At 51.3% G+C, this 22,970-nt stretch overlaps 14 protein-coding genes across 14 annotated transcripts; 7 read left to right on the plus strand and 7 right to left on the minus strand.

Moving 5' to 3' along the window:
- Window positions 1–302: 302 nt before the first annotated feature.
- Window positions 303–1,154, minus strand: PMZ80_003642 (uncharacterized protein; the record flags this gene model as incomplete). Its single annotated transcript, XM_064872071.1, has 1 exon — window positions 303–1,154. The coding sequence occupies one exon, from the start codon at window positions 1,152–1,154 to the stop codon at window positions 303–305; it is 852 nt and encodes a 283-aa protein (XP_064732451.1).
- A 537-nt stretch (window positions 1,155–1,691) lies between these two features.
- Window positions 1,692–2,447, plus strand: PMZ80_003643 (uncharacterized protein; the record flags this gene model as incomplete). Its single annotated transcript, XM_064872072.1, has 1 exon — window positions 1,692–2,447. One exon carries the CDS (start codon window positions 1,692–1,694, stop codon window positions 2,445–2,447), a length of 756 nt encoding a protein of 251 aa, XP_064732452.1.
- A 1,852-nt stretch (window positions 2,448–4,299) lies between these two features.
- PMZ80_003644 (uncharacterized protein) lies at window positions 4,300–5,628 on the plus strand (the record flags this gene model as incomplete). Its single annotated transcript, XM_064872073.1, has 1 exon — window positions 4,300–5,628. The coding sequence occupies one exon, from the start codon at window positions 4,300–4,302 to the stop codon at window positions 5,626–5,628; it is 1,329 nt and encodes a 442-aa protein (XP_064732453.1).
- Window positions 5,629–6,049: 421 nt separating this feature from the next.
- On the minus strand, window positions 6,050–6,940 carry PMZ80_003645 (uncharacterized protein; the record flags this gene model as incomplete). The annotated part of the gene is made up of 3 exons (XM_064872074.1): window positions 6,050–6,445; window positions 6,496–6,616; window positions 6,855–6,940. 3 exons carry the CDS (start codon window positions 6,938–6,940, stop codon window positions 6,050–6,052), a joined length of 603 nt encoding a protein of 200 aa, XP_064732454.1.
- Window positions 6,941–7,129: 189 nt separating this feature from the next.
- On the plus strand, window positions 7,130–7,796 carry RPS8A (ribosomal protein S8A; the record flags this gene model as incomplete). Its single annotated transcript, XM_064872075.1, has 2 exons — window positions 7,130–7,203; window positions 7,262–7,796. The coding sequence occupies 2 exons, from the start codon at window positions 7,130–7,132 to the stop codon at window positions 7,794–7,796; spliced, it is 609 nt and encodes a 202-aa protein (XP_064732455.1).
- A 469-nt stretch (window positions 7,797–8,265) lies between these two features.
- On the minus strand, window positions 8,266–9,861 carry PMZ80_003647 (uncharacterized protein; the record flags this gene model as incomplete). Its single annotated transcript, XM_064872076.1, has 1 exon — window positions 8,266–9,861. The coding sequence occupies one exon, from the start codon at window positions 9,859–9,861 to the stop codon at window positions 8,266–8,268; it is 1,596 nt and encodes a 531-aa protein (XP_064732456.1).
- A 1,118-nt stretch (window positions 9,862–10,979) lies between these two features.
- SUI2 (eukaryotic translation initiation factor 2 subunit alpha) lies at window positions 10,980–11,974 on the minus strand (the record flags this gene model as incomplete). Its single annotated transcript, XM_064872077.1, has 2 exons — window positions 10,980–11,092; window positions 11,143–11,974. The coding sequence occupies 2 exons, from the start codon at window positions 11,972–11,974 to the stop codon at window positions 10,980–10,982; spliced, it is 945 nt and encodes a 314-aa protein (XP_064732457.1).
- A 966-nt stretch (window positions 11,975–12,940) lies between these two features.
- PMZ80_003649 (uncharacterized protein) lies at window positions 12,941–15,424 on the plus strand (the record flags this gene model as incomplete). The annotated part of the gene is made up of 1 exon (XM_064872078.1): window positions 12,941–15,424. One exon carries the CDS (start codon window positions 12,941–12,943, stop codon window positions 15,422–15,424), a length of 2,484 nt encoding a protein of 827 aa, XP_064732458.1.
- A 118-nt stretch (window positions 15,425–15,542) lies between these two features.
- PMZ80_003650 (uncharacterized protein) lies at window positions 15,543–17,112 on the plus strand (the record flags this gene model as incomplete). Its single annotated transcript, XM_064872079.1, has 3 exons — window positions 15,543–15,823; window positions 15,872–16,008; window positions 16,055–17,112. The coding sequence occupies 3 exons, from the start codon at window positions 15,543–15,545 to the stop codon at window positions 17,110–17,112; spliced, it is 1,476 nt and encodes a 491-aa protein (XP_064732459.1).
- Window positions 17,113–18,025: 913 nt separating this feature from the next.
- On the minus strand, window positions 18,026–18,418 carry PMZ80_003651 (uncharacterized protein; the record flags this gene model as incomplete). The annotated part of the gene is made up of 1 exon (XM_064872080.1): window positions 18,026–18,418. The coding sequence occupies one exon, from the start codon at window positions 18,416–18,418 to the stop codon at window positions 18,026–18,028; it is 393 nt and encodes a 130-aa protein (XP_064732460.1).
- A 372-nt stretch (window positions 18,419–18,790) lies between these two features.
- On the plus strand, window positions 18,791–19,662 carry ATP4 (atp4 subunit B of the stator stalk of mitochondrial F1F0 ATP synthase; the record flags this gene model as incomplete). The annotated part of the gene is made up of 3 exons (XM_064872081.1): window positions 18,791–18,821; window positions 18,885–19,339; window positions 19,399–19,662. The coding sequence occupies 3 exons, from the start codon at window positions 18,791–18,793 to the stop codon at window positions 19,660–19,662; spliced, it is 750 nt and encodes a 249-aa protein (XP_064732461.1).
- A 783-nt stretch (window positions 19,663–20,445) lies between these two features.
- PMZ80_003653 (uncharacterized protein) lies at window positions 20,446–20,829 on the plus strand (the record flags this gene model as incomplete). Its single annotated transcript, XM_064872082.1, has 1 exon — window positions 20,446–20,829. The coding sequence occupies one exon, from the start codon at window positions 20,446–20,448 to the stop codon at window positions 20,827–20,829; it is 384 nt and encodes a 127-aa protein (XP_064732462.1).
- An 86-nt stretch (window positions 20,830–20,915) lies between these two features.
- On the minus strand, window positions 20,916–21,376 carry PMZ80_003654 (uncharacterized protein; the record flags this gene model as incomplete). Its single annotated transcript, XM_064872083.1, has 2 exons — window positions 20,916–20,987; window positions 21,182–21,376. The coding sequence occupies 2 exons, from the start codon at window positions 21,374–21,376 to the stop codon at window positions 20,916–20,918; spliced, it is 267 nt and encodes an 88-aa protein (XP_064732463.1).
- A 1,149-nt stretch (window positions 21,377–22,525) lies between these two features.
- On the minus strand, window positions 22,526–22,792 carry PMZ80_003655 (uncharacterized protein; the record flags this gene model as incomplete). The annotated part of the gene is made up of 1 exon (XM_064872084.1): window positions 22,526–22,792. The coding sequence occupies one exon, from the start codon at window positions 22,790–22,792 to the stop codon at window positions 22,526–22,528; it is 267 nt and encodes an 88-aa protein (XP_064732464.1).
- Between the last annotated feature and the right edge of the window lie 178 nt (window positions 22,793–22,970).

The following is a 22,970-nucleotide window of genomic DNA, read 5'->3' on the forward strand; positions in this document are numbered from 1 at the left end:
ACGTTGCCGATGTCTCAGACATGCATCTTGCCTTGGTCATTGTCAAACAGCCTCACAGCGCCAACGAAGTCTACACCATGTGGCTCATGAACCATGGCCTGTCCGCTACGAGGGGCATGTGCCTGCCAAGCCATAATGTGATTCCCGTCAGCATGCATTCGTGGTTACGAAGTGTGCTTCTTCCAAACACCTACGGTTTTATTGCCGAAGGCCTACTCAGCAGTCTGGTACCAACCTCGTCTCGCAATTAAAGTATCGGGTGTGTCAAGGACAAGTTACTGATGCCTGGTCGCCTCGAGCACTCATGACGCCTCGACCAGGTCCGACAACAAGTCTTCGATTGCACCAACCACAACATTAGGTCTTGTAACGTGCATACAATGCCCGCCTCCCTCAACCCTCTTCACCATCAACTTCTTCTGCCCAGCCTCCGTCCACACCTTCTCGATCATCTTGTCCGCCAACGCAGGCGGCACTACCATATCATTCTCACCCACAATGTACATCGCCTTACCGTCGAAAGCACCTTCCTTCCATAAATCGTGCGTGACTTTGCCGTCAAAGCTGTCACTCGAATGCGTGATCATCCGCTCGAACCAATACTTTACCTCCTCCTCCTTTCCCTCCGCAGTCCAGTCTGAGAAGATCCCTGGCCCTGACTCACCCGGTAACTCCATGTACTGACCGGGAGCGCCTGATTTCAGCGGCTCGAATAGATTGTCACCCATCATGCTTCGCAACGAATCACCAGGGTAAGGTAGGAAGCTGGATAGGTAAATCATGCCAACCACTGCACCCTTTCGCACGTCCGTGACCATCTCTGCGGCCAAAGACGAGCGACTCGGTAAGTCTTTGATCGCTTCTGTACCGGGCAGTCCACCGTATGAATTCATTACAAGAACGACATCCTTGCCTTGAGTGAGATACGCCCATATTACCTCCCGGATATACAGAGCATCATCTTCGAGCTTCGCTGTGGGTCTCTTCTGGTCATGCTTTGGGCATGCTGAGAGGAGTTGACATTGGCTTACGTTGTCGAAGCCGTTGGTGATGAGCTGACGGGATACTGCGGAGTAGAATTCAGGTGGAGTGAAGGAGCCCGGAACCAGAATAATGGCGGTATTGTTCTTGACTTCTTCGAATAGTTGAGCCATAGTTGCAGGTTCACTCCCAGTTCTGTCGATGCCTTGTAAGCTTAAGAAGCAATCTCGATGGTTTCATGCTGCATGTGAAGCAATGTCTTCAGCTGGGAATCCCCCGCCCAACTTCCGTGGTTCTCTCCAACTGCAGGCGCTGAGGCTCCCCTACCCATCAGATTGGTGTCGTTCAAACAAGAACATCGCATCAATTATGCTGGACATTCGTTAATGCGACTTTTACTGTGCATCAATAGTGTCTCGCTTGAGATTTGTGCTACACCACAGCGAGGTTCTGTAGCATCCTTGAATGACCAATGTAGCTCGGCAGCTCAGAGGGAGAGTGTGCAGGAGAAGCTGGGGTTCTAGATCCGAGATCGCGCTTACCCCGTTCGGAAGTCCAGCTCTTGGTGAAAACAGCATCACGTTGCCCACGGTCGTCCTTGCATTCGCCTTCCCCACGACTTTGATGCGAGACCAGAAGCGCCCCAGAGTCAAGATTACGAGGCATATTATCCACTTTCATTGGAGCTCACAGTAGGCCTGGCAAGCAACATGAACGATGCAGGTTTTGTGTCAGGTGAGACCAATTTGACGACTTTGCCACCAGAACTGCGAGCTGTCATCTATGATCACCTCTTTCAGAATCTCAGCATCCGGGTCACGAAGAATGGAAAGCTAGATACAAGTTTCTACCCTCTACAGATTTCTGCAGTCTCAAGGCTATTGAGGGCTGAGACATTGCCTATTTTGCGAAATTCCACCTCGACCAGTCAGCTCAGTCTCGATTGTGAATGTGGCCGCTTCCCGGAACATATCAGACGACGTCTTCCCAGCGAAATATTCCGTAGCATACGGACGATCAAAGTCCTCAATAAGGTACTGTTCGACGAACTGAGACCAACCCTCACCACGTTCCCAAATCTGGATCGTCTAGAATTTGACCTACACAGAACCGAGGAAATTCCAGTCGTCTTCAGTAAGCTGCGGATTCCATGGGCCACACCCAGCAATGAGTACAGACTTTTCAGATGCGTCCTCCACAAACTCCAGCAGGAGCAGGAGATGCCACGAGAAGGTCTGGAGCGAGATTACCTGCCAGAAAATACGCTATATGAGTTGTGCTGCACCAAGCCGCGGGCGAGACGAGGCTTCAAGATAGCTGCAAGTTTGACAATACAGCGTGTTAAGCAGAGGGCCGACAGTGTTGAGAGGCAATGTGCAACCATAGACTTGGACCTCGAAAATCATGTGGCAAAGTACTTAGAAGCAGGAAACATTCAGCCGGTGTACCTGGCGCAGTATAATTGAACACTGACATCATGACGCTGTCGCCGTGTTGGAAGGGATCGTTCGGCGGGATTTTGGCATTGTATCTGCCATCCGGATCACTTCCTGACATTGTGCTCATTCACTCTTGCCCCCAGTATGCCAGCTATCGCATTTACGAGCATCGAAGCAGGAGCCACCCACTTGAGAACATGCGTCGATTGAAGACGTGCACATTTATACCTCGCAAAAATCTTGTCCTCGGGGGTTTTCATCATGTTCTCCTCTCCTGGTCGGCTACAAGACTACTCGCACAAGCCGATGGTTGGTGTTGCAGGAGCGCAAGAGACATCTGAGCTCCTTCCTGATAGAGCCTGGTACGGTTGTCGAGGCTCCAAAGCCGCTGATTATATAGGTGGTGGGTGGAAGGAGCTTGGCTCGACACGGATTGACACCTGCTGCCGAGACTGCTCCCTCATCGCAAAGAACAATACTAAGGCCGGTAAGTAAGAAGTGACACTGAATTTGGAGAGTCCGCGCAGGTCGTGACCTCTGAACCTGCTTCGTGACAGGACAGAATGTGCCTGGCTGGCTATATTGTGTACCTATGTCTCAGCAATTTTTCTTTGACATGAACCTTGCTGCCATCCCATGTTGTGTTCTACCATCTCGACCCTAATATCCACTCATCTCTGCTTGTAAGAAGCCGGATTAGACACATAGAGGAGAGCTATAAGATGCCACTCACCTCGGAACTGACGAAGCCAGCAGATTGGTCGATAAGCTGATCTTCCTCTCGAAGCTGCGATGATAGCTTAACCCAATGTGGTTAGCGCCGCCAGCAATTGTGAAGGCGGCTAAAACAAAAGTGCTCAGCTTTGTTATCTGAAGGTTCTTCTCGACACCTTATACTTGCCGGGAAGCTCATGGCAAGGCAGCTTACCAGGCAATATCCCCCAAACTCCAGAAAACCATGAACGCGGATGCCTGAAGGACGCGTCGACTCACTAGATTCCCAATGTGTTGACAGTACATGGTCTGGTAGTCGCCAGTCTCTCCCGCTGCGCAGCAAGACATACTGCTTCGAGGCACTGCATCACCAGGCCAGCATAGCAGGACGGACCGCGTTGAGCACCACGAACGTGAGCTGTTTTTGCCTTGTTCCAGAACCAATAGGTCCAACTATCTGAAAGAGCCATGACAGATTCCGCAGGCTCGAGATCTGTGGCATTCTGTCAGCTAGGTGTTGTCCAACCCTGCGACGAGGCTAGATTAGTTGCCAGTAACCAAAGGCGACCATTCTCGGTGCTGGCGCAGCGAGCTCACCTAGTGCCGAACCGCCTGCTGGACTAAAGGCAGCGGCTTCACTTCTCGTCACAGTCAAGACAGTACCACGTCCAAGCTGGATGCTTGGATCGAAGCAGCACTGTCGCACCATCGACAACACGTATGCTGCGTCTTGTTTGCTCGGTGCGGCGATGATGAAGCTGTTAAGTCTACATTGATGGTTGTGCATTGATAAGATATGGTCCTTATCCAGAAACATCGGTCATCGAGCCAGGTGATGGTGCCCTTCTCGCAAATATAGATGGACCTGTATGCTATGATGGGCTTGCAAAATACACCTCCTAGGTAAGGCGGCGAAGAGAACCGATACTCGAGTTGGTGCAAACGAGCTGTCTCGTTGAAGCACGAGCGTATGAAATGTTGCTTCACTTTCACAGTATGACACGTTATTCGCAAGCGTCGAATCACATTGACACGAGCAATTGCACTCATGCGTAATGCTCGGTGCTGTCACACCTACGGTAACTATGGCGCTCGCCACAACACGCGGCTTTCACATGCCCGATCTACTGCACCCCCCTTCACCGGCGACGAAGTTGTCACTAACATGCCGACCTCTCCACTTTTTTCAGTCGACGGCAACAGTCATGAGTATATCTGTGGACTTCGACATGATTTACAATTGCAGGTTAGTCCTTCTAATCGAGCACAGCCAGTATACAACCAATATCGCCAGAGCGCCACAGCCGAAACACTTCAGAACAGATTCAAGCACATTGCGCAAGGACTGCACATTTCGCAAGGAAGGGCCACCGTCGACCTGCACAGCGCAAGAATAATGGACACACTCCAAAATGGTCTCACGAACTTGACGTTCGGGCTCCAGTCGAGTCCGTCGCTACTCGACGACAAGGTCTTTCGAGCGTTCTACGCAGCACTACAACAAGACGCTAAAGGCGAGATATGGCATTTCCTCGTCACATATCAGGACTACCCAGACCCTGGAATCCTGCTTCAAGTCGAGTCATTCGCCAAGGACATTGCCAGATCTGAACCTGGTAAGCAGGTCAATTACGAAAAGGTCCGCAAAGACCTTAACACAGCCCAGGGTGAGCTCAGTGGAAGTCACGACGACAAGGAGAGACTATTCAAGCTATGCAACAAGCTTGTCGAAAGTCACGTCAATTACGTGCGCGCCACAGCAAAGGTTCTAGGCTACGAGCTGTACGACAAGCTCATAGATCGGTTCGACAACAAGGTCAAAGACAAGAACTTCGAGCACTTCCTAGCCACCAGCGTTCCGTCCGATCTGGTGCGAAGCTGGCCATCATACAACAAGATCAAGCAGGGCAACGCCAACAACCTCAGAACATGGCACCAACACCAGACTTTAGCCACGTACAACATCGAACACCTCAAATCATCAGTCGAGCTCAAAGTCTTCCTCGCCAAGCTAAAATCCGCCGTCGAAAGACACGAGGGAAAACAGAGAAGGGTCGCTCGCAAAGTCACACCCACCCACCGCCACCGACTCTGTCCACAAGCACAGACCGCCTACTCAGCCCAAGCCCACCGCCGAGCCTCAATCGAGAAGCGCAACAGAATCGTCTCCGCCGAACGAGCAGCACGCAATGAACGTCTCAAGGCCATTAATCTGGCTAACATCCACCAGCTCGGTGATCAAAGTCGGATATGTCTGCCAAACAGTGTGATTCATGCGCTGTCGGATATTCAGGATAAATACCAGGCGACGATTGAGGACAACAAGGACCATGAGAAGGACGATGGCGATGGTGGCGGTCTTCATGTGGCTGTTCAGAAAATGCATATTGGGGGTGAGGATTCTGGGGAGGATGCGTTGAGTGGGATTATTATTCCTGAGGGGTTTGTGCATCTTGGTCCTATGGTTGGTGGTGGTGCGGGTTTGCAGGGTTGATGGCGTCAGTGACGAGGGCCTGCTGGTGATGAGCGTTCAGCATGGCGTTCACAGTGACGGTGTGGGGATCGAGAGATAGCGTTGTATAGAGTGCAGTATCAATATATATCGAAAAGGTGTTGTTGGCATTGTGTTGCTACTTGATGTGACACTTACGAGAGCGTGTGCGATCATAGGAACCCGAGTACAAAAGACAGTGTCACGGTGAAGTAGTTTTGAGGTTGACGTCCATGCATTCGTAGACTCGTTATGGCAGCGTAGTGTAGCCTCCCACATGAAGATGCCGCATTACCTTGCTCATATCAACCTCCATCATGCATCTATTCATTTCGTGCCGAGCTCTATAGCGAATTGCGCATCAGCCGGCACTTGTGGCCGCCGTAGAAGGACGTTCATAGTCAGAACTGCTCCAAACATCTTACTAAGATGATGGAGGAGCACCTCGACCTCTCCCATATCCACCACGGAAGCTAGGATTAAAGTCACCACCTGCGCCCTCCTTCTTCTCACCACCCTCGTCTCGTCGTCGGTAACCACCTTCTCGGGCACCTCGGCCAAAGCCACGGTCTTCACCGTCGTCTCGTCGTGGACCACCACGACCTCTTGGTCGATCTCCTTCTCCGCCCATCATGCCTCGTGGTGGGTGAGCTGGTCGCTGCTGCTTGATGTGGGTGGCCGGGACGATCTCAGCTGGGAGGTGGAGCCATTCTCGGAGGTAGTCAAGGCCCTCTGGGGTGAGGGTGTAGTAGTAGTATTGCCAGGAGAATTGGGTCTTGAGGTAGCCTCGGGAGGTGAGGGATTGAGCTGCCTTTACGACCTGAAGGGAGATGTTAGTGAGAGACCAGATGGCGAGGGTAAAGCTCTTACATAGAGGTTCTTGGTGTCAATGTCGGGGTGCTTTGGGAGGTTGTAGTCCTTCTTGGCCACGAGTACACCCTCCTTGAAGAGGTACTCGTGGATCTTCTTGCGATCAGCCTTTGGGATAAGCCTGCGCCAACTGTTAGCGTTTGCGCATTGCCAATATTCGTGCTTATACGTACATTGTCACGAGTTCCAGGCGCTCTTCGGGGAATCGTGTACAATGCGCGGTATTTTGTCGAGAGAGTTGTGGTTATGCGAAATGTAATGGTCGTGTTCCTCCAAACTATTTGTTGAAGATCGCAGGTGCCCGCTAGCGCCGAAAGTCTTGGCAAATTTATGTGCGTGAAATTATTGCCAAGCCTCACACTAGAGTCCGCCTGCGATTCTTCGATTTGAGGTGACCACAAACGACAACCACATTCTTTGATATCGCCAACCCACAACTTTTCATATTGCCTGCAGAAAGACTGAAATAGAGTCAGGTATGTCAGCAATGCGCAGGAAATCTTTGGGCACCGTCGAATCTCGCAAACGCGGCACACTGCGAAACTTCGAGCCTCAAAAGTTTCCTGCGCAAAACACCACACTCAAGACTCTTACAGAACTAACATAACATCTCATACAGTCTAGCACCGCAATCATGGGTATATCACGAGACTCCCGCCACAAGCGGTCCGAAACCGGTGCAAAGCGCTCCTACTACAGAAAGAAGAGGTAACTCAACACCTCGTAACCCTGCAGACTAAAACGGTGTCTAACAAACATCCTGCAGAGCCTTCGAGAAAGGTCGGCAACCAGCCAACACTCGAATCGGAGCCAAGCGCATCCATCTAGTCCGAACCCGAGGCGGCAACCGAAAGTTCAGAGGTCTGAGACTCGAGGCCGGCAACTTCAGCTGGGGCTCCGAGGGCATCTCGCGAAAGACCCGTGTCATCGTCGTGGCGTTCCACCCTTCCAACAACGAACTCGTCCGAACGAATACCCTGACCAAGTCCGCCGTTGTGCAGATCGATGCTGCGCCGTTCCGAACGTGGTATGAGGCTCACTATGGTACTGCTTTGGGCCGAAGACGACAGCAGAAGGAGCAGCAGGCTGATGCGGAGAAGAAGGTTAGCAAGAGTGTGCAGCACAAGCACGAGGAGAGAGTGAAGCAGATGGGTAAGGTTGAGGCTGCTCTGGAGAGACAGTTTGAGGCTGGTCGTCTGTATGCTGTTGTCTCGTCGAGACCAGGTCAGAGCGGTCGATGTGATGGTTACGTCCTTGAGGGTGAGGAGTTGGCGTTCTACCAGCGACAGATCAGAAAGTAAGCGGTGCAATACTCTTATGGTGTTGTTGCTGTTCTACTCCTCTTGTTCGGTCAATACAAGCATGGACCAGGCTCGGCACTGACGTCGGAGTCAAGGAAGTCTGCGGATGATTCATTGTGCATGACTTTAGAGGTCGAAAGCTATATGCGACTGAAGGTAGTCGACGACTGATATGACCATGCAGGTCATAGTATGCAATGTCTTGCACTGTGGGATGGTCCATGTCATGAGTAGCATCATGGCTAGATGGAAAACCATGAACGCTGCCAAAATACAATGTCAAATGTTACAAGCCGTTCCGCGTCCACCAAATCTTCTGAGGCTGATTCGCTCTACCGTTCCAAGGAGTGAGGTGACTTGTGATACGTCTGCCTTGACTGCACGGAAACATCCTTGCTCACGGCCACAGCTCCTTTCCTTCGTATGACCGCAGAGGAACTGATGGCCTTGGCGACCCAATTGCAAGACCTCAACCAGCAAAATGTCCCTGCTCACTCCTCCACTGATCAAATCTAAGCACACTCTGAATAATCACATCTGTACCCACAGCACAATCCTCCTCCTCACACCACTCCTCCGGATGATGACTGACCCCATCCTTACACGGCACAAACACCATAGCAGTAGGACAATGCCGCGCAGTATTAACACTATCATGTCCCGCCCCCGATATCATCCTCGGCACCTTCTTCTCTCCCTCACCCAAAACGCCGCGCGCAGCCCCCACCACAAACCCAACAGCCGTCTCATCGAATTTCGCAGCCGGACTGTGAAACGTCTCTCTGATTTCCACACTAAGCGTGCCCTTCCCTGCTTTGTCCAAGGCCGCCTTCTTGTCCCCCTTCTTGAAGCCGGGCCTTCCCACCTTCTGCTTAACGTCCAATACCATTTCCGAAAAGGACTCCCTAATCATCGTCTCGAAGGCCTGCAACTCTTCATCCGTCTCCGCCCTGATATCGAGTGTGAACATTACATGGTCTGCAACGGTATTGACGCTACCAGGACTGGCCGTGATGATACCGACGCTAGCGAGATATTGCTTCCGAGTGTGGTTGTATTGATCTCTGGCCAGCCTGTTGGCATTATGGATAAGCCTCGAGGCGAGGTACAGTGCGTCGTTACGGAAGTTCATGGGCGTGGTGCCTGAGTGGCATGATTGTCCATTGACATGGACTTCGAACCATTTGTAGGCTTGTACGCCCGTCACGGCTGCCACTTTTTTCTTCATGGATAGGAGGCGTGGACCTTGCTCGATGTGGAGTTCGAAGTGGCCTGCCATTCTCATGCCTCCGTCTTTGAGCTGTGCTGGTGTGCTTCCTAAGTAACCTATTCGTTCGAGTTCTTCCTTTACGGTACAGCGGCGTCCGTCTGCTCCTGCAGATACCTCTTGTAGATCATATGTTGCTTGTAAGTCTCTTGCACCGGCCCAAACACCGCTGCCCATCATTGAGATTGGAAAGCGTGCGCCTTCTTCATTTGTCCAGTTGACGACACCTACTGGTCCTTCTGTCTCGATCCAGTTGTCGTCGAGCACACGGAGCATCTCAACACCAGCACAGACGCCTAGAACGCCATCGAAGCGTCCGCCCAGCGGCTGTGAGTCGAGGTGACTTCCCACAAATGTAGCAGGGACATCGTTCTTAATGCCTGGCCTGATGGCGAAGATGTTGCCGATGGAGTCGACTGTTACCTCACATCCTAGAGATTTGGTTGTTTCGACGAACCAGTCGCGGGCTTGCTTGTCGGAATCAGACAGGGTGAGCCGAGAGAGCCCGGTTTCTTCTGATTCATCGCCATAGCGGCGACCTTCGCCAAAGGAGGCTGTGGAGTGGATGTCATCCCATAAGCGATCTGACTGGCACTTGAGGGATGGAAAGTGGGTGGGTTGAAGCTCTGTTGTTCGTAGCTGCCTTGTGGTCGTAGAGGAGAATGCGCGTAGTTGAACCGGGTTCGGGTGAGTAGCCAGCAGCCGCTTGACCGAAAGGGAAGGGATCAAATTGGACAGTAGGCTTGCGCTTCTTGCCTGAGTAGAGCAACAAGCTCGGAAGGGCATGAGCATCACCATGGTTGGTCCAGCTGGGGAACACCAGAGTAGCTTTACTTGACCATTAGTGATAGATACTTTATGGACGATTCATAGACTTGTGAATTAGCCGACCTCAAGCTTCGAGTGACATTGATAAGTATACGTCCTGGTATATGCTCCCTATCAGGGTAGTGGCGTGCCCCTGAGTTAGGATGTGCGGCGCAACTCAAGCCACGACGTTGAAGCAGCCTCGAACAATCTCTCGACCTGTCGAGCTAGATAAGATGGGCTGTTGAGTGTATGGTAATTGTCAGCAGCAACCTGACCCCGAAAATGACTGGTGAAGTCCAGCAGCAATTGATAGCTGTCTCTTGCAGCCACAACGAGAGCGTCGATTGAATGAGGATTATCGCACAGGCCTGAAAGGCAAATCTGGAGTTGTCATTGAAGGCGGCCCAGAAGATGCTATCCGATTGACGTTTTGAGGATGCGAGCATGCCAGTAATGATCATGTAAATCAGTGTAAGCATATATAGTGCCCAGTACAGGTGATACCAAAAAGTGGGTCCAGCCAATAGTTCTCTTGCCGCATCAGTAGTATGTACATTATAGGTCTGCGGCGTCCGCTCCAAGTCCTGCACAAATGTATCTTTGAGAAGGAAGTAGTCATTCACAGAGGAGCTATTGAAAGTCATAGTGGTAAACATGGAAGGAAATCAAGGGATAATCTGTGAGAAGCCATACAGGTGTATGTTCTTCTGTGCGCAAACGATATATACTAGCACTTCATAAATATGGTTCCCCTAGCGGTGGCTCAGCTAGAGAGCTCTTTCCTGTAATTGACTACCATCAAAGAATGACCTCTATGGGGATGTGGCAGAATGCTTGGTTCTCACACCATCAGTATGTGACTTAGAAACATTCGCCTCTCTCTCGCGCTGGTCCAGGTATCGTTGCACATGCTTCATCATTTCGCGTTCCTCCTTGAACATAGAATTCTTTCATCAGACAGTTTCAGGCAGCTTTGTGAGCAAGCTGCTTCCAAACTGTCGTCGAACAAAGCCATACGACTGCTACAGTGGTCATGAGTCATTTCATCAAGGTAGCATAACTTTTGTCGTAAATGCCGAGTCCGAGATCTCGACCAGCAATCATGTCTAAGCAATCTCTGGAGCATCATCTGATTCTGACAAGTCTTCGTCGCCAGAGACTTCCTCGTTCTCTTTCGCTCTCTTGTCCATGAGTGCTTGTAGCTCTGCATCATCGTGTTCTGGTATGATGTTAGTATTGCTCCCAACACCACTTCAGGGTAATGCTCACCTGTGACAGCCTTGGGTGCCATCTTGACGACACAACCACCACCGGCACCCTTGATCGTGGCATCGATATCTTTTATGGCCTGCTCCAACAACTGAATGCCGACCGTCTTATCCAAACACTGACTGGTCAATACATAGTGCGGCGGGCTCACAAGCTTGACCTTGACCTGGTTATCCTGGGTGTTGTGTTGCTCAGCCTTCCTCAGCGCATCCTTGACCGCGTCAATGCCGTCGTATCTAAAACAGGTAACCTCTACATCGGCTCTGACTTTGGTTGGGTGCGGCGTAAGCTTCTTGCTGATGTAGCTCACGAACTCATCCTTCACGGCATCGCTCGGGAACTCAACATCGTTCCACACCTCTGTATTTGTGATCGACAGCTTAAAGGCGTCATTTGCATGACCATACTTCTTGTTGAGTGGCCAGCCAATCTTCTCGTACAGTTGCAGAATCGGCGTCTTCGTCTTCTCAGCCACATGTCGCATGATAGAATGCACACTCTTGCTCTTGTTGTATCTCTCCTCGCACCTCACAATGTCTTCGGCTGACACTCTTCGTTTCGACAAATCAATATATCCCTTCTCCTTGTCAACTCGCAATACCACGACTACCTCATTTCGACCAATTCGAATAAGTTTCTGAATGGATCTGATACGTCTGCGGGAGAGTTCGGACAGCAGAATCATGCCGTCGATGTTGTCGTATTCTAGCAGTTTGACGTAGGCACCCATTTCGGCTATCTGTTTGACGTTGACCATCACGAAGGATTCGATTTCGGGGTACTTCTCTTCGTAGAAGCGGCAGTTGGTGAGGGATTCTGGGTCGGCCGCCATGATTGCGGTTTCGTCGCGAGTCGGGTATAGCGTAAGGACGCCTCAATTACTGTTGCAAGTATGGGAGGATAGCGAGTTGGTGGTTGTTTGTGGTTGCGATTGAAGTCTAAGTCTGTGTAGGTGAGTCAAGGACAACTTTTGAGCCTTGCCATCGCGGGACAAAAGCCAAGACTGGATGTTCATGCCTTGAAGCCTGATTTCCGGGCATGGCCTAGCCTAAGCAGAAGGGGGTTACTTCCTTAGGTACGACCAAGTCGTTTGGTCAGATGCTAACTTCTCATTATTGCGTCGGCCTCAGTTCAAGGAGCTAGCGAGGACTGAAAGACTTTCGCAGGCTACGTTCATGATCAGTTGAGAAGTCTCACCTGAGTCATTGGAAGGTAAGACTTTTGGCAACAACTACTTCGTCCATCACCTGCATTTTGCGAAACCCCAGGCGACTTGATTAATTCAGAATGCATACAGAGTAATATTCATCAGCAGATAGTCCACTAGTATAAGTTACCCGACGATATGATGCGGAAGATACTCAGAAGTATTAGGACGAAACATAACTACGTAGTATCATGATAGCAGTATAGCCGTGACTTCGGCGCCCGGTCTTCTGGGCATACTCACGCCAGTGGCCAAGTTCCGACACATTGTGATCCCGCTTTTATATAACCATCTACCCATCGACGAGGGCGGCTTGACTATGGTGAGGCTCTGGTGGGCTTGCCGTATCTTGCCTCTGTCGATTCGAAGCCGTTAATGCTTGGTGACGGAACCAGAATGCTTGTGCACAACTCAGGAGCTTCGATTTGCTCGACAAAATTAGCGTCCGTTTCAGTCGGCTCGGAATGTTAGAATAATGTTTTGCTTCTGGCATATGATCATCCTTCGGTGCAGGTGATTGAGTTCAAGAAAATCATCACCACGACATGGAAGTGCAACAACAGGAGCCTCCTTTACCACCCACCGAGCACAATGTCATCACCACCTAATGCCGCTGGTTCGCCGTCGAGGACGCCTCCTCAGTCTCCGGCACGGTCGACGCATTCGAGGGGTCCCTCAGTACAGCATGTGCCTACTGTACCGAGTCGATTACGAGAAGCAACGAACATGTCGCCCGAAGAGAGGCATGCGCCAATCTATCAGCAGAGCGACAGCTCAGACACCAGCGAGCAGGCACCTGCAGCACTCGACCCAAGCACGAGCGAGACCACGACTGGCGAATTTTTCCCTCCCGTGAACGGTGATAGCACAGAAGCAGAAGGCTTCGTAGCCGAACCAACACAAATTGAGCAGGATGAGCGGACGAGGCTGCTCGAAACCTACCACGATCCACGAGTATGCGGTCTCCGGAACTGCAATCACGGCACTTTCTCTCCTCGCCCAGAATCTGTACGAAGCTACACAACCAGCAGCATGCTCAACGGCTTCGGCGGTACACCTCCTGAGCCAGGTGCGCCACCTGGAGGTTATAGAGCCGCAGCCCACGCAATTCTGGGCGACTCAATCATAGACACCCTGTCGTGGAACAAGAGCAGGAGTACAACGAAACAGTTAGCATCTGCGAAAGGCGTGAAGGGTCAAAGGTGGATGTATTTGACATACTACTTTCCATTCTTGAGATGGATAACGCAATACAGGATGTCATGGTTTCAAGGAGACTTGATTGCTGCGCTGACTATGGCTTCATTCTACATTCCGATGTCGTTATCATATGCTGCGAACTTGGGTCATATTCCGCCTGTCAACGGGCTATACGCTTTTGTGTTCAACCCTCTCGTCTACGCTCTGCTCGGCACGTGCCCACAGATGGTAGTTGGTCCGGAAGCTGCTGGTTCACTGCTTGTTGGACAAGTGGTGAGGGAGTGTATAGACAGGGGAAGCTCGAACGATGACGCAAGTGTGCTGAACGCGCAGATAGCAGGGGTCGTGACGAGTCTTGCAGGTGCAGTCATTCTCGTGGCCGGGTTGACAAGACTGGGCTTCCTCGATAGCGTCCTGAGTCGGCCTTTCCTTCGAGGCTTCATCAGCGCAATAGGCTTCGTCATTCTTGTCGATCAGGCGATCCCTGAGCTGGGTTTGAAAGCACACAAAATATCTCATGGAAGCAGTTGGGACAAAATCGTCTTCATATTCCAAAAGATTCACAAGACGCACAAGCTGACCGCGGCTGTGTCGTTTAGCGCCTTTGCTATCATCATGGTCTTCAGGCAGTTGAAAAAGAAGATGCAGCCAAGATATCCTTCGATGGCTTATTTTCCTGACCGCTTCCTGGTCGTCGTCTTGTCAGCAATACTTGCATGGAAGTACGAGTGGAACAAGCAAGGCCTAGCACTGCTCGGTGATGTAAAAGCAGGAGAAGGCTCTGGCATACCTTTCCATTGGCCGCTTGCAACAAGCCATGTCAAGCATATCGATACAGCTTTAGGCACATCAGTGCTGATCGCTCTACTTGGGTTCTTCGAATCCTCAGTAGCGGCGAAAAGCTTGGGCGAAGGAACGTCAGAGCTCAAAGGCATGAACCTGAGTGCGAACAGAGATCTTGTTGCTCTGGGAACGGCCAACATTATAGGCGGTTGCTTCATGGCCTTGCCTGCGTTCGGAGGGTATGGGCGAAGCAAGATTAACGCATCGACTGGAGGTACTACTCCGATGAGCAGCATCTTCCTAAGTCTGATATCTCTCTTTTGTGTCGCATTCCTGCTTCCATACTTTTACTGGCTACCGAAAGGGGTCTTGAGTGCCATGATTTCCGTGGTAGCTTACTCGTTGATCGAGGAGGCGCCTCACGATATCAAGTTCTTCATCAAGATTCGAGGATGGTCGGAATTGGCGTTGATGTTCGTCATCTTCTTGTCCACAATCTTTTACTCTCTGTCAGTGGGGATAGCCCTGGGCATATCGTTGTCCCTACTCGCTGTCATCAAACACGCAGCCAAACCTCGAATACAGATTTTGGGCAGAGTCCAAGGACAACCAAACAGGTTCGAGAACGCGGAGTCTGCGCCTGACCAAGTCGAGCACATCGAGGGTGCCCTGATAGTGAAGATTCCTGAACCACTGACATTCGCTAACACTGGTGATATGAGGACGAGATTAAGGCGACTGGAGCAATATGGCACTAACAAGGCACATCCATCGTTGCCACGGGTACGGCACGAGGAGCACAACAGAAACGTGATATTCGATGTACACGGTGTCACCAGCATTGACGGTTCAGGCACTCAAGTGCTAGCAGAAATAGTGAAGGCATATGTTGACAGAGGTGCTAGAGTCATATTCTGCAGGTTGCCTCACAGACGAACACAAGTCTACAGCAGATTCGAAGATTCAGGTATCGTCGAGATGTGTGGAGGACCTCGATACTTTGTCTCGAATGTCGATGAAGCTTTGAAGCTGTCCGAAGCAGAAGACCTCTCGCAGTATTTTGAGGAGAGATTGAGGTCTTCGCCCAGATAATGGTGATTGTGGGAGGTGCATTCATCGTAACTTCCACTTTTTGCACTTCACCATCTTTTCCAAATTTTCTTTCCACGCCTGCGCTTTCCTTCTTTCCTCGGTGCACCTTGACCCAAACATGCTCCTTGTTGGTCTGTTCTTCTCGCTTTCCTGCCTCGCTTACTATGTTCCTGCGGAGAATGTTGGCCTTCACCTACCAATTTATCGCAGAGGCGGTCGGTTCGCTAGACATGAGCTAGCAAACCTCACATCACTTTCAGAGACGTTGTCTCGTATCGAACGCCGATATGCGAGGACCTACTCTGATGTCGATGGCAACAGAATAGTCAGACGTTGGCATGATGGTCCAGACAGCGCGGATGATTACATGCTCGATGGAGCCGGCATTGATGGGAACTGGTAAGTCACTCAACATCCTTAACGCGATCGATGCTGATATGACATTAGGTATGCGAAGGTTGCCATTGGCGAGCCTCTACAGACGTTGGATGTTGACATCGACATGCTCAGCCCAGACTTCTACACAATAATGACACAAAGTGGACGAGGGTCAAAGTACGACACATTCCTCTCGACGACTCATGGTATGCACTCTCAACATTCGTTCTGCAATATGCTAAGTGCTGATAGGGACTTCCTCCGCCTACGCCCACCATCTTTGCGAAGCACCCTCCGAGATTTTTCACCTCTCTTCTTCGACGTCCCTCCGACTTCAGTTTCCACTCTGCAAACCCCCAAAGTATAGCCACCACACTCTTCACGCAAGCGGCACAATCCTCGGTCTCTCGCCGCCAGGTACCTCAGACCCACTCTCCCGGCTCGACGCACCCAGCTTTCTGCGGCAGTTGCTCGACCAAAAGTCAATAGAACACAATGTCTTCAGTCTCACACTTCTCGACAGCATGACCGGTGTTCTTTCCCTTGGCGGTACAATCGCGATCTCCATCGAAGAAACCAAGATTCGCGCAGAGACAGGATTAAAGTACCTTGGCGCCTTGCATATAGAGTCCGAACAACAAAAGATGGAAGAAGAAATCAAAGGTGCCATGGCGTTCGCTATTCCACCTGGAAGCACACACGAACACCACTTCAAGTGGACTGATGTCGGCAGTGGCGCCGTGAGCGGATGGCACATGACACTTATGGGTGGAGTGTGGGTCAACGGGATCAAGGTGCTCAGGAACCAACCGGTGTTACTTGACATCAATTGCCCTTTCATCCTTGCGCCGGTTGGTGTCGCGAGGACAATATACGAGTCGATACCAGGAGCACGCTCCTTGTCGTCCGTGCTTGGCCGAGACGACAATACTGAAGAAGCAAGACCGTTCCATACTTTCCCGTGTCTGAACGAGGTAGACATTGCATTCGAGATCGCAGGGTGGCGGTTTCCAGTCGCGCGCTCCTCGGCAACTGGCGACGACCTGGTTCATGGTCCAGCTGGTGGACGATTTAGTCTTGGCAAAGTCAACGCGAGCAGTGGTGGCAATGACACGAGCGACGAGGTTAGCACAGGATATTGCATTGGTATCATTGTGGAGACTATGATGGGTGTGCGGAAGGAGTGGCAGGGAGCCGGCATGAGAGATGTCTGGGTGTTGGGCGAGCCTTTCTTTCGAGACCTGGGTGTGACGTTTGATTTCGGTGACGAGAAAGGGAAGGGAGGAATGATAGGCGTCAGAATGTACTGAGAGCGAGCGAGCGAAGAGGAAAGCAAGGATCGACAATTCTTCGTCCTGATCGAGAACTACGAGATCTGATTGTTCGCATCGCGCAAGTGCTCTCAGCATCCGTTTTGCTGACCTTAGACGAACATTGCATTCGCGGTGCCCCTTGAACACGCTGCTGCAGTGACTGCTACTCCAGCTTGTATCGTAGACCGGCGTGGCAAGTATTCTGTTGCCAGGAGGAAATATCAAGTCCTCCTTCTCCTCTACGACCAACAAACACATGATACAGTAACACACCCTCAGCAGTGTTACCGTACACGCCGATCTTCTGCAGTGCACTGTGCTCCCAAGCCTCTTCCTTTCATAAAGAGGCCGAACCCTTGTTTTCGGGAGCATCACTTGCCAGATATGGTGATCGTGATGAATTGCGATGACCGAAGGGGTGTAGCGAGCTTATGGCTGAATTGGGATGTGTGCAGGCGCGGTTGAGGTTGGATCTGGTGTTACGTGCTTTCAGTGTACTTTGATGGGTAGGTGGGTGCTGCTGGTGTGCAGCAGGCTGAATGTGGAATCGCCACAGCGCGTCATGGCCAGCTTAGTGCACATGACTTGTATCGAGGCTGGCCAGCACATTGGTAGTAAGAGCCAAGCGGGATGGTGTGCTGCGTGGTCGTGCCTGCATTTTGCTATCAGGGCACAGTTCCAATAATGGCTTGCGCACGAAAGAAGTGTTACCAGACAGCGTTGCGAACAAACTGCAGCTCTCGCGTGAGCTGTAGACAAGATACACTGGCCCACCCAGTGTTAAAATCGTACTGCCAGTAGCTAGCATGTTATCTCCATCCTGCTCTTGCGAATATTCCATGCATCCTCGTTCCAAGTTCGTAGCCTCGTCTTGCGCTTGACCTGAACCTTCCCAGAAATGCGACTCAGCCTACCGTATCACCCCACCCACGCCCGCCCAACCCAGCACAAACCCACTCAACCCCTCCGTAAACAAGCCCCCACCAAGCCAAACATCCCTCCACGCACCCACCCTCTTCCCCTCTCCACCCTTCGCACCCGTCGTCTTGACTACATTCCCCGCGAAATACCGCTCCGGCTCACCCTCAACGAGCAGGAAATAAAACAGCGAGCTGATGAGTTGTTGAGATATGAAGTAGAATAGGAAGCCGTTTAGGGATTCTAGGCCTAGGATGCCGGCTGCGATGCCGAGGAAGAGGGAGGATATGCTGCGGAGGTTGGAGAGCATGCGGGTGTTGTGTTGGAGGGAGTCGGGGACGAGGGGGTAGAGGGCGTAGTGGGTTTCTTGGAGGGTTGGGGGCATGGTTGTGTTGTTGTTGTTTTGAGTATTTGGTTTGCTTTTCGTGGTATCGTCGCGATGGTCTCTGGTGAGCGATTGGGGAGGGTTGTTTTGGATTATACCGGCGTAGAGGCAGGAATTTATGGGTGCTGGGTGTAGGATGTTTGAGAACTGGAATTAATCGTTCTCGATCGTAGTTGCGACCCGAGTTTGGGTTCGATGCTCGTATGTTGCCTCAGGCTTCACTCTCTAGAGCCGTCTTGCCTGAGGCAACATGTCCTGGCGCTCGGTAAACCTGCCACATGGAGAGCTGCGCAGCTAAGAACTTCAAAGCTCAACTTCAAGGTACGTCAAGCTTAGGAGACGACAAGTTCAGCGAGCAGATAATCACACACCATGGCCTCCCGACTCGCCAGAAGCGCTGTCAGTAAGTGCTATGGTCTTCACCACGTCCTCCAACAAGATCAGCGAAGCTAACATGCTGCAACAGGCGCCACGAAACTCCGACCAACCCTCGCTCCCCGAGTCCTCCCCTCCCTCACGACCCCGGTCTCCCAACAACGATACCAGTCGAACGTTCCCACCGAAGACCCCAAGAAGCGCGCTCAGACAATCATCGACGCTCTTCCAGGCAACAGCATTGCCTCCAAGACTGGCATTCTCTCCGTCGGAACTGGTCTCTCAATCTGGGCAATCAGCAATGAACTCTACGTGCTGAACGAGGAATCCGTCATCGCATTCTGCCTTCTCACTACCTTCTATGGTATCTTCAGTTATGGTGGACCTATGTACAAGGAGTGGTCCGACAACACGATTCAGAAATTCAAGGACATTTTGAACACGGCTAGGAAGGGACATGCCGAGGCCGTCAAGACCAGAATCGAAGATGTGAAGCCCCTATCAAACGTCGTTGAAATCACCAAGGATCTTTTCGCCGTTAGCAAGGTAGGTCATGGGATGACGCCAGAGTACATAAATCGGGCACAGCTAATACACGGTTCTAGGAAACCGCCCAGCTCGAAGCCCAAGCTTTCGAACTCGAACAGAGGACCGCCCTTGCCGCCGAAGCTAAGACCGTTCTTGACTCCTGGGTTCGATACGAGGGACAAGTCAAGGTGCGACAACAGAAGGATCTGGCCGACTCAGTCATTGCGAAGGTTAGCAAGGAGCTGGAGAACCCCAAGTTCCTGCAGCAGGTTCTACAGCAGAGCGTGATTGATGTCGAGAAGGCTCTTACGACGAAGCCGACTGCCACTGGCGCACAGTAAGGTGGCATTGAGTAGGAACAAGCAGAAAGAAAAGCAGATTGGCTGTGTGAGGTCTGCTGTGTATATAAACTTTCGAGAAGAAGCAGCACACCAGAAGCCTGTGAGCGGATGGCCTGGTATCTGGTATAGAAATTCCAATTGCATTTCGTTTGTTCCAAGCCCTTGGGCCAAGTCTCGACTATTGCTCTCACATATGGCTGGTTGTCCCTAATGCTGGTGCAGAGGAAGCGCCACTATCCTGCACCGACCTTCTAATGGTTCACTAGCCGCGTCTAACATCCGACAGAAAACGGCAAATACTTGATGGGAACCGAATTTTACAGCTAGAGAGTACTGGAAACGATCTAGATGTGACAGTTGAATTGGTACAGACTCTGTGGTGCCTGGCACTCGCCATAATTCACATTGCAAACACTTCGATGGCCTTCCTGACTGGCTCACTACATGCGACTCTATCCTTCATACTTTCTCGATGTCGCCCAGCAAGACGATCACTCCCTCGATTGCTTTCGATGGCTTCGAGCTCTGCAAACGTCTCGCACACCAGCCGCTAGCACTTCCCGAGATCGACGGTCACTGAAGCACGAACGGGCTCGGCTTCTTTGGGCCTATATAGATATGGCCACTTTCCGTTAGAACCTTTCTTTTGTATACCACCATCACCAAGTCAACATCTTCCAGATTCCAAAGTCGTACCTTGCCGCGTCTGTCGCGCCGACGATACCACTTTCCACAGCCCCATATAGACCCAGATACCGAGCAATACCTGAAAAACATTGAACCATGGCAAAATTCAACGACATTCCAAACGAAATTCTCTTCCAGATCTTCTCCCACCTCGCGGGCCCCAACGAGTTCGACGATGATCCTTGCCACATCACTGACTTCGAACTCTATATACCCATCGTCGGCTGGGTCTGCCAGCGGTGGCGAAACGTAGCCTTCGAAATATTTCTCGCAGAATTCAAGTTCGTCGTGGCGAAACATAAAATGGAATTCCTGAAAAATAGGACGGAGACGGAGAGGGAAGTTGCGATGGACTTCTGGAAGAAACGTCTGTGGGACTCTGGTCCGTCGGGCTGGAGCTGTTTAAAGGACCAGGCTGCTGAGATGAGGTTGAGAGCGTATGAGAAGCGCATGGCTGCTTTGCGGAAGAGGTTGCGGTGAGGCATCGTGTAGTCGGCAAATATCACGTTTTGCGTTCGAGGAGGCCTTCAGGGAGTCCCAGGTACTTCCTCCAACATTTTCCCAAATCAGTCCTTCTTGTTGTCCTGGTCGGTGCTTGCTTTCGCTACCATCATCATCTCGCGAGGCAAGGTCGGTTCCTGCCGTTAATACAGCATCACATTTCGATTTCATCAAGATCCCACAAACACAACAACCAAGGTTCCTCCACTTCAAGCTTCCGCTGCCGCTCCACTCCACGTATCACTGTGTCAAGGCTTCTCATCCGCTCCACATCTATGTCTAGAGCCTTCACATGTTCCGTCCAAATACCACGGTAATACTCGCGTCTTACCACCAGTTCATCCCCTGCACTTTTCGTGGCGAAATGCTTGACGCGGTGCAGCCAGTACACCTCGAAGGTTATGTCGAAGAAACGCTGGGATGTTGCGGCTAGGGATGGCATGGAATGGTCGTAGAGATCGTCGGCGTAGATGTAGCCGGCGATGGTGAGGAGGATCTCGTCTGGGAGGGATGTTATGTGTGGCATTTTGGATGGGGATTGGGGTGGTGCTGGTGGTGTGAAAGTCGTTGCAGTTGTGTGAGTGGTAATTGGTGAAGCTACTGGCCAGAGTCAAGTGGTGCGTACCAAAGCTGCCAAGGCAAGGATCCCTCTCGCAGAGGCTGAGTGAAAAGGTCGACTTGCACAATGGCAAAGACAAATTTGGAAATTCTGATAATCTGCTTTTCGAGCTTTCACGGCGTGCGTATCAGTCATCGCTTCCTGAAAGTGTTTACTGCTCGACACAGCCACAGTAACACTTCTCTCAGATTTCAACTCGTCCTGGACGTACTTTATCTGACCACCATCTGGGTGGTTTGGGAGTACACCACAATCAATCTCCTGTCACACCAGTACACCGCACAGGCTACCTCCCACAAACCAATCTCAGCAGGTACGATAGACCTTTCCAGTGACATGATATCAAGACATACCTAACGGCTACCAGACAATGCCACACATCAACGACCTCCCAAACGAGATCCTGCTCCATGTTCTCCGACAGCTCTACCATGATCCCCTTCATACCGACACATGGAGCCTGATCAGAACGATCAAGGATGTTTGTCAAAAATGGCGAGAGCTCTCCTTCGCCATGTTCTGCGAGCACAAAAGTAGAGCACTGAAGGTAGGCATAGTGTGGGAAGGTGATGTGGCTGAACCTACATGCGAGTCGGACTACGATGTTTGGAAGGAGTTCATTCGAATCGATCGCTGGGGTCCGACCTGGGCTTTAAGTGAAGAACGCTTATGTGGCATCCGGGCAGGACGAGGGGGTACCTGAATCGGATGAGAAACGGTGGCAGAGGCTGATGGTGCTCAAGCATTGAGGACGGTTGATCGTTGTGATGGATTGGCACACTTGCCTCGAAGACGGGCACGTATTGTGCTACACTATGAGTGCTTTATCATGATATTCATGAGGATGATTCTGCTGCCCGCATAGGATGTCTCCACTCCTTGATACTCTCCCGTGGTATGCCTTCATATGTTTTCTCTCGTACCCAGGTCCTTCTATGGTGCGGACTGAGCTGCTACCTCCACGACCGACCCTATATAGCTCACAGAGCTGGCACGATCCGGAGCAGTTCATCAAATGTGCCCTTCTTCTTCGCCGTGCGGTTCCTTGTCGTTTTACTACGCAGTCCTCTTGCTCTTGATGTGAAGCTTCCACGCATTGTACATAAGTTTCCTGGATCCCTCGTAAGACTTGGGGTCGTCCAGGCTGGAACAGGCGCCCTTCGACTCTTGCCAGTACATCTCGTAGGTAAGCCTGAGAAATTGCCGATTCGTGGTGGCGACAGTGCAGAGCGAGAAGGCGAATATATCATTGCCATGAAGGTCGTAGAGACGCTGGATGATCTGAAGGAGAATCTCGTCTGGGAGGTCGGTGATGCGCGGCATGTTGCGTGGATGTGGCTACTTCGGTGGATTTATTGGTAGATTGATGAGCTCTTTCCAGGAAGGAGCAATCTTGGACTGTGATTTTCTTGACATTAATTTGGCAGGGACTTTCTGCACGACCATTAAATACCTATGGAGATGCTGAAGGTGACAGCAAACAGAATTGAATCATTCGGGT

The sequence above is a fragment of the Knufia obscura genome (assembly GCF_036327395.1).
Source record: "Knufia obscura strain CCFEE 5817 isolate CBS 148926 chromosome Unknown scaffold_3, whole genome shotgun sequence".
Lineage (NCBI taxonomy): Eukaryota > Fungi > Ascomycota > Eurotiomycetes > Chaetothyriales > Trichomeriaceae > Knufia > Knufia obscura.